This window comes from Dromaius novaehollandiae, chromosome 5, assembly GCF_036370855.1.
Source record: "Dromaius novaehollandiae isolate bDroNov1 chromosome 5, bDroNov1.hap1, whole genome shotgun sequence".
Taxonomy (NCBI): Eukaryota; Metazoa; Chordata; class Aves; order Casuariiformes; family Dromaiidae; genus Dromaius; species Dromaius novaehollandiae.
In genome coordinates this window covers 22,112,357-22,127,652 of record NC_088102.1, presented here as the reverse complement: position 1 = coordinate 22,127,652, position 15,296 = coordinate 22,112,357, and the positions used below count along the sequence as shown (strand labels likewise).

At 37.8% G+C, this 15,296-nt stretch overlaps 1 protein-coding gene across 9 annotated transcripts in view; it reads left to right on the top strand.

Annotated features, from left to right (window-relative positions):
- The window catches only part of FLRT2 (fibronectin leucine rich transmembrane protein 2), a 63,465-nt gene extending 50,422 nt beyond the window's left edge, over positions 1–13,043 (top strand). For all 9 annotated transcript variants that reach the window (XM_026111219.2, XM_064512222.1, XM_026111235.2 and 6 more), the window contains one exon: positions 6,038–13,043. In XM_026111219.2, the coding sequence (XP_025967004.1) occupies positions 6,458–8,446 (1,989 nt within the window). In that variant the 5' untranslated portion in view covers positions 6,038–6,457 and the 3' untranslated portion in view covers positions 8,447–13,043. The remainder of the gene's footprint in view (positions 1–6,037) is intronic.
- The last annotated feature ends 2,253 nt before the right edge of the window (positions 13,044–15,296 follow it).

Here is a 15,296-nt window from a genome sequence, read left to right as displayed (position 1 = left end):
TAAAAGCAGAAAACTCTGCTATAGCTGAGCTGTATTCCTTCCAAATTTTTCTCTCTCCTTTTTTTCCCCTTTTTTTCCCCCTCCCTTCTAAATGCCTCCTCATGTCTATATGATAATTACACTCTGTAGACGAGTCCACAGGTAGAGAGCAGTCTTGAACCATGATGCAAATAAAATCCAAGCTGGAAACAATGGTCATTAAATAGACAAAAAATAATTTTCCCAGAAACAAAGTGTGATCCTTCTCTAAAGGTTTGTCAGGCATGCAACACTGCCAAACAAGACAGCAACCACTGGTGATCCCAGACTTTCATTAGCAAAGAGAAGTGTGTTCATGTGCATGCGGGGAAGGGCACAGTGGGAAAAAAACCAGTCCCATATTTATTAGTTTGTTTGTTTATTGACGGGAGAGAAAGTTGCCTGATGTCTTAGCTCCCCCTCCTGGCAATCAGGAATAGATCTCTGTCAGATTCCTGTTGACTGGTGGGAACCTGAACAGGGCCCAGATTTCCAAAGACAAAGCTTTGGTTGATTATACTATTAGGCCTTTTAAAAAGGGATTTCCTGAAGCTAGCATGCTTCTGGAAAATGTCTCTGTTTCATAATTTGCAGAAATGTAGTTGGAAAGCGATAAAAGAATGAGAGGAGAGGGAAGTTAGAGAGGAACAAGTGGGAAAAGAGTGGAGAATAGTCTTCACTCACCTTGTTGCAAGATGTACCACTTGGTGAACTTTCTCCTTTCTGTACCAAGGCAAAGCCAAACCCATTTCACTTTCCTCCAGCAAGCTGCCTGATCTGAGCTTCTGAGAGTAATTATAAGTGCAAACTGGGGGGCAAACCCAGAAATGTCCTGAGCAATGTAGAGAAGAAAGAAGGAAATACGAAAGAAGAGCTCACTATGTAAATTTGCCAAGTCATGCTGATAACAGTGTTGCAAAGACAATAACGTCTTTTCTTGCCAAAATCTATCCATAGTGACTTCACAGTGCCTGTAACACTATACAGAGGAACTTTAAGGTTTCCTTTTAGTACTAGCTACTCATCGTGATCCTGACAACAATATTAACTTTAGGAGAGGAGGAGACCACAGACAGGACTTCTCTTAGCATCAGTCTCTCCTTTTCCTCCTGTCTTATTCTTACATAATACAGCCATAAGCACAAAGCAGCCACAGCATTAAGCATGCAACAAAGCTTCTTGTGAAAGCACTATGGCTCCTTGAGAAATACTGTCATTTTCTCTGTGCCTTTAATGCAGAGATTATAACATCTCAGCAAGAATTTTCAGCGCTAAGTTCAAAACCGAATAGTTCACAGAGAAAGATACACAGTCAACCATCACCTTAGGCATCTAATCAGTACAAAAAAGCATAATGTTCATTCATGTGTAGATGTAAACTCGATTTATATAGAAAAGAGGGATATATCAGGTGTTATTTCATAATTATTTTTGTTATCAGCTGATAGAAACACAGGGACATTTTTCTCAAGCACTATCTGTGCTAGGCTCCAAAGAACGGAATTGGATTTGTTTTTCTGGTTGTCATTCAATTCCATACATAATAGCCTTGTACTTACTGTATATGCTAATGATATGGAGTAAGATTATGACTTGGTTATGACCTTAGTCCGCAGTAAAGCCAAGTAAATTAATGCTGAATGGTTTTGTGCTAAATGGGATTCATCAACTGGTAGCAGTGGAAATGGTAGATATGCCTATTTGTGTTTGTTTCTGCTTGCCTTTCCATTTTTGTTGCATGGTGCTCAGGTTCAGATGGTGCTTAGTGGTTAGAATATCATAGAAATAGGACCTAGGATTCCTAGGTCCTGTTCTCAGTTCTTTTAAGGATTTCTTGAGTGACTGAATAGCCAAGTATTGTTATTTTTATTGCCTCTAAAAAATTAACAGCCTTAATGTAAAACATGAGAAGACTAACAAAGCCAGACAACCTGACTCAGGAGCCCAGCAAAGTAACTCCTGCATCTCTAACACAGGGTTATAAGTAGCCATATGCAGGCTCCATACTCTTTTTTCCTCCCTCGATTCCTATTTCTGCATTTTCTCCATTAAAAATTGATGGCTTCCTAATCACCCTCAGGGACCTTGACTGCTACACCTGGAACTGCATGTTTGGAGGTCTGCGGTGTGAAGGGCGGTGAGGTTGGCCCTGAGTAGCTTCAGAGCTTCTTCTTAAAGCAGCATAGACACAGACACTGAAACAATATTGGTCAGTGAGATAGGAAAGAGTTATATAAAATAGCTGCTATTCTTTTTTGCTAGATACCAAAAATTTATGGATGAGTAACATTTTCAGTAATATATTTATTATTGGAACATGTTTGATAATTAAAGCTAAATCGTTTCCTGGCTATGTATAGCAGGGTGACTGAAGCTTGAAGTTGTGTGGATACCTCTGACTAGTGTGGGGGAGACTTTACTGTCCCAATTTGCTGCCTGATGTTCCAGTATAAATATTTTTAATCAAAAAATTTGAAAGAAGTTGTTCAGTTCCTATGTCAAACAAAAACAAATTTGAAAACTTTACCTAGCACACAAAATGAGAATTGTTCCACTTCAGCTAGCACTAGTCATGCCAAAAGGGAATTTAAATAAGGAAGGCTTGAAGAAAGACAGTGAGATAAAAATATTGATCAGAAACTCCTCCTAAGATATGAATGGGAGAATTTCCACTGATTTCAGGAACTCAGACCACTAAGCCAAGTTTTCAAATATGGCCACCTAAAACATATGCATATGTTCTCCTCTATTTCAGTTGCTTCTCTCATCCTTATTTTATCATTCCCTAAATCTTACTAGGATTTAGTATTCCAGTTGCAGTAACGCAGGAGACATGCCAGATGCTTGGAAGGCATGGCTTGTTCTCCAAGGAGGATATAGTGAGAAATAATATAAATCAAATGCACAGGATAAGGAAATAGAGAGTTTCCCTTTAGGAGGCCAGCATGGCAGGGATGGGGAGAAAGCATAATCACTCTACATGCAGTCAGTCTTGTCAATTAGCTAAAGAATAAAGTTTCAATTTTCTAGCCTTCTGGAATTTGCCTTCTTTTTTTTTTTTCCTCACAGTGTTACTTTTTAAAATCAAACAGGTTGTTTGACTCTAATCTTTTTTAAGTCTTTGGGAGAGAGATTTCTAGCACAGGGACATAACTCCTGCATTAGGGTCCCTGAGTCTTGCTGAAAGATACTACTGCTGCAATTCTTACCACTATTATGAGTTATTATTAAACATTTGTAAAAGAATGCTGAGGGAAAGCCTTTCCCAAATAATTTATTTAAACACATTCATTTCTATCTTTGCTTCCCTATTCCTTCCCTCTGCCACATCACAGTCAACACTGAAGTGATAAATATCTTATTAGATTTGTCCTTGTGCTCTTCCTTAATACAATCAGAAGCAGTTACCTGAGTGACAATGCATATTTTCTGTACTATGAGTTTTATAGTCTTAGTTTATTAAGCACTGCTAGATGTAGCTTAGGTTACTGGCATTAATAAAACGACTCATCTTCTCAGCAGCAAAAGGGGAGAAATATGCCATAGGAAAGTTTTAAAAGATTTCTAGGGGCAAAACCCATGTAACCATAAAAAATAGGAGAGAAGCTTCGGAGTGCCAGCTTCCAAAGTGCTGCTATGCTTAATGACTGCCTGGTCAAAGGAGTTCTAATAGCAGTGTGTTTTGACTCATTTTACTAGGTAGGAATGAAATCTTTTATTCAGATGCCAGGTTTACATAGGTGAGAGGTACTCTGGGCAGAGGCCTAGAGTAAAGTGAATGTGCCTCTTTAAGCCCCTTTTAATATGATGTTGCCTCCGTAGGAGATTCTGAAAGAATCAGGAGCTGTGGCCTGTGGCTACACATCTTCCGCTGGGCTTTCTATCATATTCGGGAGTCAAACTAAACCCAAAAAGCAACTGGAGTTATAATGAAAACAGAAGTCGGTGCAGGATATTTGGACTATTAGGAGGTACAGACAGCTTCTCTCCAATTGCAGAAAAGGAGTGGGAGAACCACTAATGCTCTGTATGGTCCCAAGCATCTCAGAACAGGCTCTGCGTGTCCTTTCTTATTTTAAAAAGGCAAATGTCATAATAGATCAGAGCAGTATGATCTAGATGGGAGACAGGCCATATTAAAGGCGGACACACTGTCACACTTAGGCTCTTGTTAGGATGTAATCCTGTTAGAGTTTCTCTACACTATCACGTCATCTCACATAATTGAAACAAAATTACTCTTGACTGAAACATGCCTGTGAGAGGGAAAGCCTGAAGCAGTTGAACAGCTAATCTTACTGTTTCTGGAAGAGGACAGCATACAATGCAGGCATATGGTACATTTACCATTTTGGATGCATAATAATAGACTATAGGACTTTTCTGGGTTTCACTTTTTTTCACCAGCTGTTCCAGCCTTGGGGCTGATACTGTGTGAGGTTTCTAAATAAATATAGTAATCTGCAAGTGCAAAGATTCCTACTGGAAGGCTGTAAGAGTTTGACTCCTAAAGAGAGTTTCTACACTCTCAATCCATGGGGTTTCCATAAGCAGCATTTGGGACATATTATAAACTGCACAGCTGCAGCAGAAAAATGAGCTTTCAGATGCCATGTACTACCAAATTACATTTCTTGCACATAAGCAGCATTTGGGACATATAAACTGCACAGCTGTGGCAGAAGAACAAGCTTTCAGATGACATGTACTCCTTAATTACATTACTTGCACTTCTGGAAAGGATGGAAAGGACCAACATGGCTTAAATAAAGGAAAATAGATTTTTTAACGCTGATTCCTGTTCACTGGAACTCTGTTTTCCTGAAGCCCCAACCAATGAGTTTTGATTTGGGCCAACAAAGTGGAAAAATACTGAGCTTATGTAACTGCAGTCAAAGACACTGAGATCTACAGATGCTTAGGACTTTTCAAGGTTTATAACCTTCATTTTAGGTTCAAGTACCTAAAATGCAGCAATTTTTTTACAATCATTTGAAACAACATTTAGCAAGGCAAGACAACATCATACATTGCAGTGTCTTTCATTGCATGCTTTAGAAAGTTGAATCGTTTGGTTATAAATCTGAATAATAAATAGTATCAGGGAAGGTGAAAGTTAAAAAGTACACTTTAAAGCAGATAATACACAACTAAAAACTTATCTGTACTAGAGCTAACAAATTTGTTTAAGAAACCATTCACAGACAACTCTGCAGGAGAATTAAAAGAAGTACCTAACCTTTATGGTTGCAAAGAAAATGCTCTCCAGCAAAACTGCTATGGTTTTGCCAGAGTCTGTGCTGATATCCTAAAACAATACCTTAGCAGATGTGAACCACTTTCATTTAGTGGAATGCTAATTCTGAAGTCTGTTGACAGCACAGTTCACATCATTAACAATATCAAGATGATAGTTTTAGCAAATATATGCCTTACAGCAGGATATCTTGTACTCGTAGGTTACCATACTTATTTAAAAGACTCCCCTCAGAAGCTGCTAATTCAATGTAGTGAGGTGCAATAATCTGGCAGTATACATTAAGTTGGAGGAGAATATACATAATGGCATACAGAATAGACGCAGAACATTCCAGAGTATGGTAGGAAATGAAAAAACATGGAGTGTGGTTACATAGTAACAGATCTACTCTGTTAGGCATCAGTGACCTAGCTGTCATTAAAGTCAGTGGTTCTGCAAAAGAAAAAAAATACTTAAACAAAAATTTCCAATAAAGTGTTTAAGTTTTAGAATTTGAAACAGACTGTGATTGAAACAAAGACTGGAGTGATTGATCTAGCCTGCAGTGATGTCACTAAAAGTCCTTCAATCATGGTGGTGACTTTGAATCAATCTATTTCAAGACTACTTAATAGTAATACTAAGCCAATGTTTAATATTAATACCTTTTTTCCAGAATGCCATAAAGAGTGCAGCCTTAGAATAGTCTTCTAATGGGCTAGATCTTCCTTATTAAGCATTTCGTATTATTCAGATTTTTCTTTTTCTCTTCTTTAACAGGCTGGCTGCATCCAGCAGATAGCTGATATGAGGACTTTGCCAACTGAAGAAAGCTGATTGTAACACCAACAGACTTCAGTGAAAGGAAGTATTTTCCCACCAAGCAATTCACATACAGACACCTCTTGGTAGCTTTAAATTACCTGTTGCTCACCTGCAAAGACACAGCTATTGTTTCTTTCAGCACACATGGAGGAAGGCAACAAAGTGTGTAACCCTGGCTAATAAGAGTGTGGCTTTCTTATAGGAAGTAGGAGGTAGACAAGGATTATTTTATACTTAGCCTCCAGGACTTTATCTCTTGCCTGAACACTGGACATAAACTAAAGCCAATTCTAATGACCTGAGATTTTACTACCTGTGCTTTATTATTGTTATCAATTCTTTCATACTTTGGTACTTTATTTCTTTAAATTAGAAATGGGCTCGTGGACTAGAATGTGGCCCACAGATTGGGCTGTTCTCCTGAAATCATGGCTTATCTTTTCCCTGGGGCTCTACATGCAGGTCTCCAAAACTTTGGCCTGTCCAAAAGTGTGCCGCTGTGACCGAAACTTTGTCTACTGTAATGAGAGAAGCTTGACCTCAGTGCCTCTTGGGATACCAGAGGGTGTAACCGTCCTCTACCTCCATAATAACCAAATTAATAATGCTGGATTTCCTGCAGAGTTGCACAATGTCCAGTCTGTGCACACAGTCTACCTATATGGCAACCAATTGGATGAATTCCCCATGAACCTGCCCAAGAATGTCAGGGTTCTCCACCTGCAGGAAAACAACATTCAGACCATTTCTCGGGCTGCCCTAGCTCAGCTCTTGAAGCTGGAAGAGCTGCACCTGGATGACAACTCCATCTCTACTGTTGGTGTTGAGGATGGTGCATTTCGGGAAGCTGTCAGCCTCAAGCTTCTGTTCTTGTCCAAGAATCACCTAAGCAGCGTACCAGTAGGCCTTCCAGTGGACTTACAAGAACTGCGAGTAGATGAAAACCGAATTGCTGTCATTTCAGACCTGGCCTTCCAGAATCTTACCAGTTTGGAGCGTCTGATTGTGGATGGTAATCTCCTTACTAATAAAGGCATAGCTGAAGGCACCTTCAGCCACCTCTCCAAGCTCAAGGAATTCTCAATAGTACGGAATTCACTAACCTACCCTCCTCCTGATCTTCCAGGTACACATCTACTAAGGCTCTACTTGCAGGACAACCAGATAACCCATATACCACTTACAGCCTTTTCAAACCTCCACAAGCTGGAGCGTCTTGATATTTCCAACAATCAGCTTCGGATGTTGGTAAAAGGGGTATTTGATAATCTCCACAACCTGAGGCAACTCACTGTAAGGAATAATCCCTGGTTGTGTGACTGCAGTATTAAATGGGTCACTGAATGGCTCAAATTTATTCCTGCTTCCATCAATGTACGGGGTTTTATGTGCCAGGGACCAGAACAGGTCCGAGGTATGGCAGTCAGGGAGCTCAATATGAATATGTTGTCATGCCCCACCACCACCCCTGGTCTGCCACTTGTCATCACCCCTGCCTCAGCTACAACCATGCCAACTGCATTGGTTCCCACCTCATCAGTTCCTCCCCCAAGTAGCAAATATAATCCTCTCACTCCCACCATAGCCACACTCCCCACTGTGCCTGACAGAGAGGACAGAGAAAAGGTGACACCTCCCATGTCTGAACGGATTCAGCTCTCCATCCATTTTGTGAATGACACTTGCATCCAAGTTAACTGGATGTCTCTTTTTACCGTGATGGCATATAAACTCACATGGGTAAAAATGGGCCATAGTCTGGTAGGAGGAATTGTTCAGGAGCGAATAGTTAGTGGTGAGAATCAACACTTAAGCTTGGTAAATCTGGAGCCCAAATCCACGTATCGGATTTGTTTGGTTCCACTGGATGCTTATAACAATTACCGAACTGGAGAAGACACTGTCTGTTCAGAAGCCACAACCAAGGCTTCCTATTTAAACAATGGCAGCAACATCCCCTCCAGCCATGAGCAGACGACTTCTCAGAACCTGGGCTCCCCATTTCTGCTGGCAGGGTTGATTGGGGGTGCAGTGATATTTGTCCTCGTGGTCCTGCTCAGCATTTTTTGCTGGCATATGCACAAAAAGGGGCGTTACACCTCCCAGAAGTGGAAATATAACCGAGGCCGTCGGAAAGACGACTACTGCGAGGCAGGGACCAAGAAGGACAACTCCATCCTGGAGATGACGGAAACCAGCTTCCAAATTGTCTCCTTAAATAATGATCAGCTCCTTAAAGGAGATTTCAGACTGCAGCCCATTTATACCCCAAACGGGGGCATTAACTACACAGACTGCCACATCCCCAATAACATGCGATATTGCAACAGCAATGTCTCAGATCTGGAGCACTGTCATACGTGATAGTGAGGGGAGATGGGGGTACCTAGGACAAAGAGAAAAAACTCTGGAAAAAGTAAACCCTCCAATAACAACGAAAAAATTACATTTGATAAATGTTACACAGATGCATTTATGCATTTGAATACTCTGTAATTTATACGGTGTACTATATAATGGGATTTAAAAAAAGTGCTATCTTTTCTATTTCAAGTTAAATGCAAATGGTTTTGTAACTCTTTGCTTTTTAAATCTTTAAAAAATATTGCTAAGTACTGTACAGGGTTGTACAATAAGAACCCAATGTCATGGCAAAGGAAAGAATGACTCATTCTTCAAACATTAACCACTTTGCTGTCGAAGCTGTCTGAGGGATCTAAGTTCCTAGGTGTCCTGTAGTACAGGAAAATAAGTGCATATTAAAACCGGGTCACTAGGAATAGACAAAGGCAATTCAGATAAGATGGGTACAATTCTTTTGACTCAAAGACATAAGTTGCTGTTGAGCTTCAAATAATTGAAATAATTCTGTTCCCCTTTATCAGTTCTGTATTTCCTACCTCCAAGTAAAAGCTGGAGTTCTGAGTGCTACTAGAAAGACTGTTTTTGGTTTGGTTAGTTTTTCTGCAATATACTTGGAATAGGAAAAGGTAGACAGAACTCAGTGTCAAACTCAAAGTGACCTTGATTCCTATGTGCAAAAGCTACTCTGACAATATCCCCCCAAAGTATATATTTTTATGTTAGAATCTGTTTCCGCTTTTCATTATGATTAAGAAGCTTTAGGCATTCTCTGACCCTTCTCAGTGGGAGATGAAGGTTATCAGTATGTAACAGATAGCTGTCATTAAGTTGCACCTTTCTTTAATAGAGCAGCATTTGTTGACACAGCATGTTCAGGTAAGGCCTGAACAAGGGAAATTCTTAGCTCTGTAGAATCCTTTTAGAATTTGCAATATAAAAGTGCAAATTACTGAAAACATGATACAAAATATGATGTCAATGGAAAGGTTGCCATTTACTTTTATGGTTCAAGCCCTGTTTGATTTAGGGATCCGAGTTATGTTCGGTACGGAGAGGTAAGAAAAACAAAGAAACAAACAAACAGAGAAAACAAAGAAAAGGATTTTTTTTAATTACTGGAAAGGCTTCCAGGCCTATTATGAACTTAAATATATTCACCAGGGGAAATTGTGTATAAAGTCTTTTTTTTTTTTGGTTTGTTTGTTTTGTTTTTTTCCATGAAGTGTATAGAGATGGCCACTAACTAGGCTTGTGATTAGCTGAGGAATTTTGAGAACATAAGTATGTGCTGTCCCTCCAAATTATTCTTCTTTTATCTTAAGCTTTTTGGAAGTTTTCCACAATGATCTGTACTTTAAAAGCAGCAGGTGGGCTTATAATTTGTTCTATTATTCCTGAAAATTCTTCAGCTGGAATCACTTCTGAGTCCTTGAGCTTTGCATGCACTATGCAAAACATCATGCTTATTTTAAACCATGATGCTGCTCTCAAAATTATATAAAGTTCCAGCAACTCCACTGACTTTGTGGCTGCCAAAAGATCTGGATTTCTTACCAGCTCAGTGGTGGATTTTAATTCTTTTTTTTTTTTCAGTTTGTTTGTTTTTTGATGTGTCTCACTTTCTCCTGAGGTTGGGGACAACGCAAAAGTTCACAACAAGGAGGAAATAAGAGAGAGAAAATTTTCATAAGGGAGTGGGGAACCAAAGAGAAAACTTTGTATGGTGACGAGCTAGGGACAAGGAAAAGTAATTAGAAGTAGACTGGAAGTAAAGGCATTCACTATGAAATGCTTAGATTTTTCACTTCATGAGGCTGCTTATGTTGGGAGAGAGGTTTTTAATCCTTTCCTTTGCTTTTTTCACTCTATCCATTCTTGAACTGCAGCAGTCTATGAGTGTGCAGTTTCTCAAATTGCATGATAACACTTGTTTTCTGCAACGGCAAAATGAATCCAATTGTTTGGTGATAGATGGCAAAGTACAATCATTATGTAAGGAACTGCATCCTCCCTCAACACCTTTTATAATCACAGTTTGAAATTCCACGCTATATTCTGTATATTCACTGTTTTCTCCAGCTATAACAGGTATTTTAGGCAACCTGTGTGGCTACTGTAATAGTAAAGTCACTGAAATTTTGCTGAATAAAGGCTGCCATATGATTTCACATGCTGTAGTCCTAGGTAGACACGTCTATGCAAAGTGTTTTCTCTGTGACCTATTTACTTGAGAGTATGATGAGAAGGTTGATACTTTTGTTTGTTTGATAATATTTTAGCTTCCAAAACCCGTAAGACAAGCAGCAAATAGTTGTGCTTCTGCACGCTTCCATTGCATGCTGGATACATAAGAGTTTGTTTGAGATTAAGTAGAGCCATGGGGTGTGGAGGTGGTATTTAATTTCACTAAAATAACTAGCTGTACCTTTGATTTCAAAAGGCATCCTTTACATGTACATGCATACTAGCATTTCATACTTCAATGACCGATGCTGGAGGAATCCTTATCCTCCTCGATGAACATCATCTGTTCTAGGCCTCAGGATATCATAGTTTCAAGATGAGCTAGGTGCCCTATTTGTAGCAAGTGACTTATTCAGGAAGTTCAGCTGTACAGTACATGAATGACCCAAAAGCCCAAACTGATGAAAACAAATGTGGTTAGTGACCTAATAAGGTGAAAACAGGAGGCATTCACAAATTATTTGATTTGATCTTGGATGATTAAATATATATACATATATGTGGAGCATTACTGGTTTACCTAGATCAAAAATCAAAGTGATTATAAAGATAGCATAGTTTATGCTTCTTTTCAGTATGAAGAAGAACATATATGTTTGTATGGGATACTGACAAAGTTCCTTTTCTATAAATACACTTTTGAAAAAAAAGTAACATGCTAAACCACTTATACCAAAATTCATGGAGAGAACTGGGAGCACTGTCTAAACAAGTGCATAGCTGTAGTCAAGCAAAAAGTCATATTTTACATTGGAAAAATGTTTCTTCCAATTCTAATTGCTATCCAAATGCAAAACAGTTCATGGACTTCAACCTACAGCAGAGTTTGGGAAATTTCAAACAAAGTGTCAGAGTAGCACAAACAGCTGAGGTTTCATTTCAGGACTCACCTAAATAAGTTGATAATGGACAGTTTGCACTAAGAAAGGTATTTGGAAGTCATGTGGACAAAGTTTGGAAAAATTATTATGGACAATGATCTTTTGATGATGTAAAGTCAAAGTTATATCAGTAGCTTTTTCCTTGGGCTTCATAAAAATGCGATCGTCTTTACTTAGTGCAAACACAGATAGAAACTAAAGGGAAGTATGGAGCAGAAGTTCCAAATGTATGCATATACAACCCATCAGAAATTCCAGAATATTCACTTGCAGGTCCTAATTTGCACAGGTTTGTTGGACCTGTGGGCAAATGAGTGGTTCACAGACAAAATTTGACCCATCTTTCATTGTATACCACTAATGGCTGACATAAATGTATGGAAGAGTTGGTGAGAGAGTCTACGTGAAATTACGTTAAACCAGTGTCACAAGACTCGTTAACAAGCAGGTCCCCATTTTCACATGTTCTGTGACTATAACAAGTGTTCCTTGCCTATTAGCAGAAGCAAACACCTGATGGATGCAGGGACTTTATGTGAAAAGGTTTTCACTGGAGACATTATTATTCAGTTTCTTCATAAGAATATTTAGGGTTTGGATTTTTTGGACTGAAAATATATTAGGCGTTTTCCCAGTTGGCCAATAAGAAAAATAAAATGGATGTGATGTAAAAGAGAAAAACGAAATAGTTTATGCTATTTGATACTAGAATAGCTCTGCTATTTCTTTTCTCAATCATTTTTTCTTTTCATGAGAAAAAATCTCCCTCTGGGAAAAATATTTATTTTAATTTGCAAGCAAAAGAACTTTATGAATATCTTATTATTGGTATAATTTTCAAAGGTCTGCATGAGACACTTTATTAATGACATTGCAGTGAAAGTTCAGTCTCAGCTTTTGACAGTGAAGTGGTTAATTCCCATTGAATTCTTCATTTATAGTATTCATTCACCTTAAATTCTAACAAGGAGATATTAAAGTTTTTCTTTAGAACATAAGAATAATGGTTTTATTTATGACTTATCTTTCCAGCTGAGTGGAAAAACAAAACAGAAATGAGTGCCAAAATCAAAAGTTACTGGCTGTGAGCCTCATCAAATCCTGCCTGATGCTCTCTTCTAAACACAGAGATAATCCTAGGAAGCTGATGATCACTCCTTCCCTGAACTCTACTGAACAGGGCATTTTGCATCCCAGATGACACTACAGGCAATTTTGAACCATTTGGCATTAAACTTTTGTACAGCATAAAATGTCTTTCTTTTCAAAAGGACACTGGCTAGTAGTCCATCTGGAAAACTGGTACAAAAGAGGTTTGGCAAGTTTTGATTATACTGGGGCTCTGTGGAAATGTGCCTCATGAGAGCTGAATTCTGACCCTCTCAGAAACAGATAAGCTACTAAACTAATTGTTATGATCACTTTGTTCCAAATATATGAAGATGATCTTTCATAAAATTGATTTTAACTGAGACATGCACATTTGATTCTGTTCTGTGTTTGGTATATTTTCTATCTTTAATATGGAAAAATAGATGGTTTGAAGTCTGCATTATCTGTTTTCTGCAATCTGCCATGTTGCACGCATTGTTAACTTCAAAACCTCACTATACACTATATATTACCTTGTTAACATACTCAGTAAAGAGTTATTTAAAAAAATACAAAAATCCTGCTGTATTTATATGAGCCAATTAACTAAAATGAGGAGGTAAATATCTGAAAGTGAAAAAACAAAGACAAAAATATGAAACTTCTGTATTTTTACATGTTCCATGTAAAACACATTTACATGTCCTATGTGTTCTGTCCACCCTCTTTTCAAAGTCTAATAGACAAATTTTTTCATCTTCTATCTTTCTAAGAGTTAACCCATTTGTTGCTTTAGTTTTTCCTGAGATTTAATCTTATCTGTATAAGATTATTTCATTTTGATAAGCATATAGGAAAGCACTGTAAGAGAAGAAAAGATTGTAATCAAGTGTTTGAAATTAATAGGTACACATAATGAACTCTGCATACATTTATACCAAATATATATATGTGGAAGCTGTGATTATTATGCTTAAGAAGTTGCATAGTCATTTGATAAATGCAATTTACATTCATCCTTGTCAATCTTAAACCTGCCTTTTACCTATTATTATCTATTTACTCTATTATTTCCATGAAAAGAAATGTGATTTTTTTTCCAATTTTCCCTTCAAAATTGTTCTTGAATCTTCAGAATGCACAACATTCAGACATGGGCCTTAATAAATTTTTATATACCTTATACCTAATATATATGGTAATATATACAGTATGTGTAAAGAGATGCTTTAGGTACTTAGAAGAAAAAATTTCCCCTTCTAGTAGTGTATATAAGAACTAATTTTGGATCTTGACAGGGCCTGAAATATTGAATCTTAGAAGCTGTGTCATTTCAAAGCTTAGAAATGTGACATTATTGAGTGTCACAGTTCCTCTATAAATTATCTCTTTCTCTATCTTAACCCTGAATATGAAGTAAAACTAATGATGACTGCTGCACAATTCATGCACATCTACGCTACCCTTACCCTTCTTTGAACCTGCCATTTCCTCTGAGCCAGTTCAGACCCTTTTAACTAAGCTACTTTCTTATCTTACCATGGGACTGTGGAGAGCAGAAGTAAAGTAAACAATAAGTGCTGGTGAGCATTTAGATATTTCCGACAAAAAATAGTTGCAAATGCATCATAATTTTCAAGCAATGATTTTGTTCTCTCTCTCAAAAAAATGTTGACAGGCTGCTTCATCAGATGATCTTTGAACAGCCCCAAATGATTAATCTTTGTAGTAAGAAAACTTCAAAATCTCTTTACTTTTTATAGTTTGAAGGTGATTAGTGTGTCTGTCAGTTGGGTGGAACTGTTCACGCACGTGTGCATGTGTGTAAAAGTTCCTGGAGCTGTGTATAGAGAACACCCAAAGCAAGTACATGTAGGGGTATTTTTTTCAGCATTTTTTAGTTAAAATTTTTCAACATTTAACTTTTAAAAATGTTCTTCTATCTAAGAAGAATTATGGCACCATATGGAGACAGTGCATTTGGTCATTAAAGCATGAAACATAAATTTCAATTCTAGTTGAAGCACTCCACTGTCAGAAAAACTCAAATAAAGTGTCACTAGAATACTTACATTATGCAGCTAGAGATATGCACACACTTGATTTCTTTTTTAATAATTTGCATTCCTAAAGCAAATGAGTACACTCTTAGTGTACATCCTAGTTCCACTAATCTCCCTTATAAATCAGCATATTTGTATAAATAATATATATATATGTATGAGAGGGATAATAAACTATCCAGTATGATACACTGTACAACATGTAGCACTGGATCTTTATATGAAATGAATCAAATTGCTAAATAAGGCAGTTTGCCTACTTATCCCATTATAAGCTTGATATCTTTCTTTCAAAGGCCAGGGGAGAAGTGAAACACAAACACTGTACAGAAAATGGGGAAGAAAAATACATACTGAGCAACATTGTCCAAGCCACACAAAGTATGGGCATTTGAAGCCACAAACAGGCCACTAAGCATAGCAAGAACACACACATTGTATGTTTATATTTTCATGGCTTGGCTAAGACACAATAGTTAGGATGTGTCATTCAGAATAAGAAGAATCTTGATCCCATGCACTGGGCCTCCTATTTACATTACGCTGAGTGGACTCATATATACAAGGAAA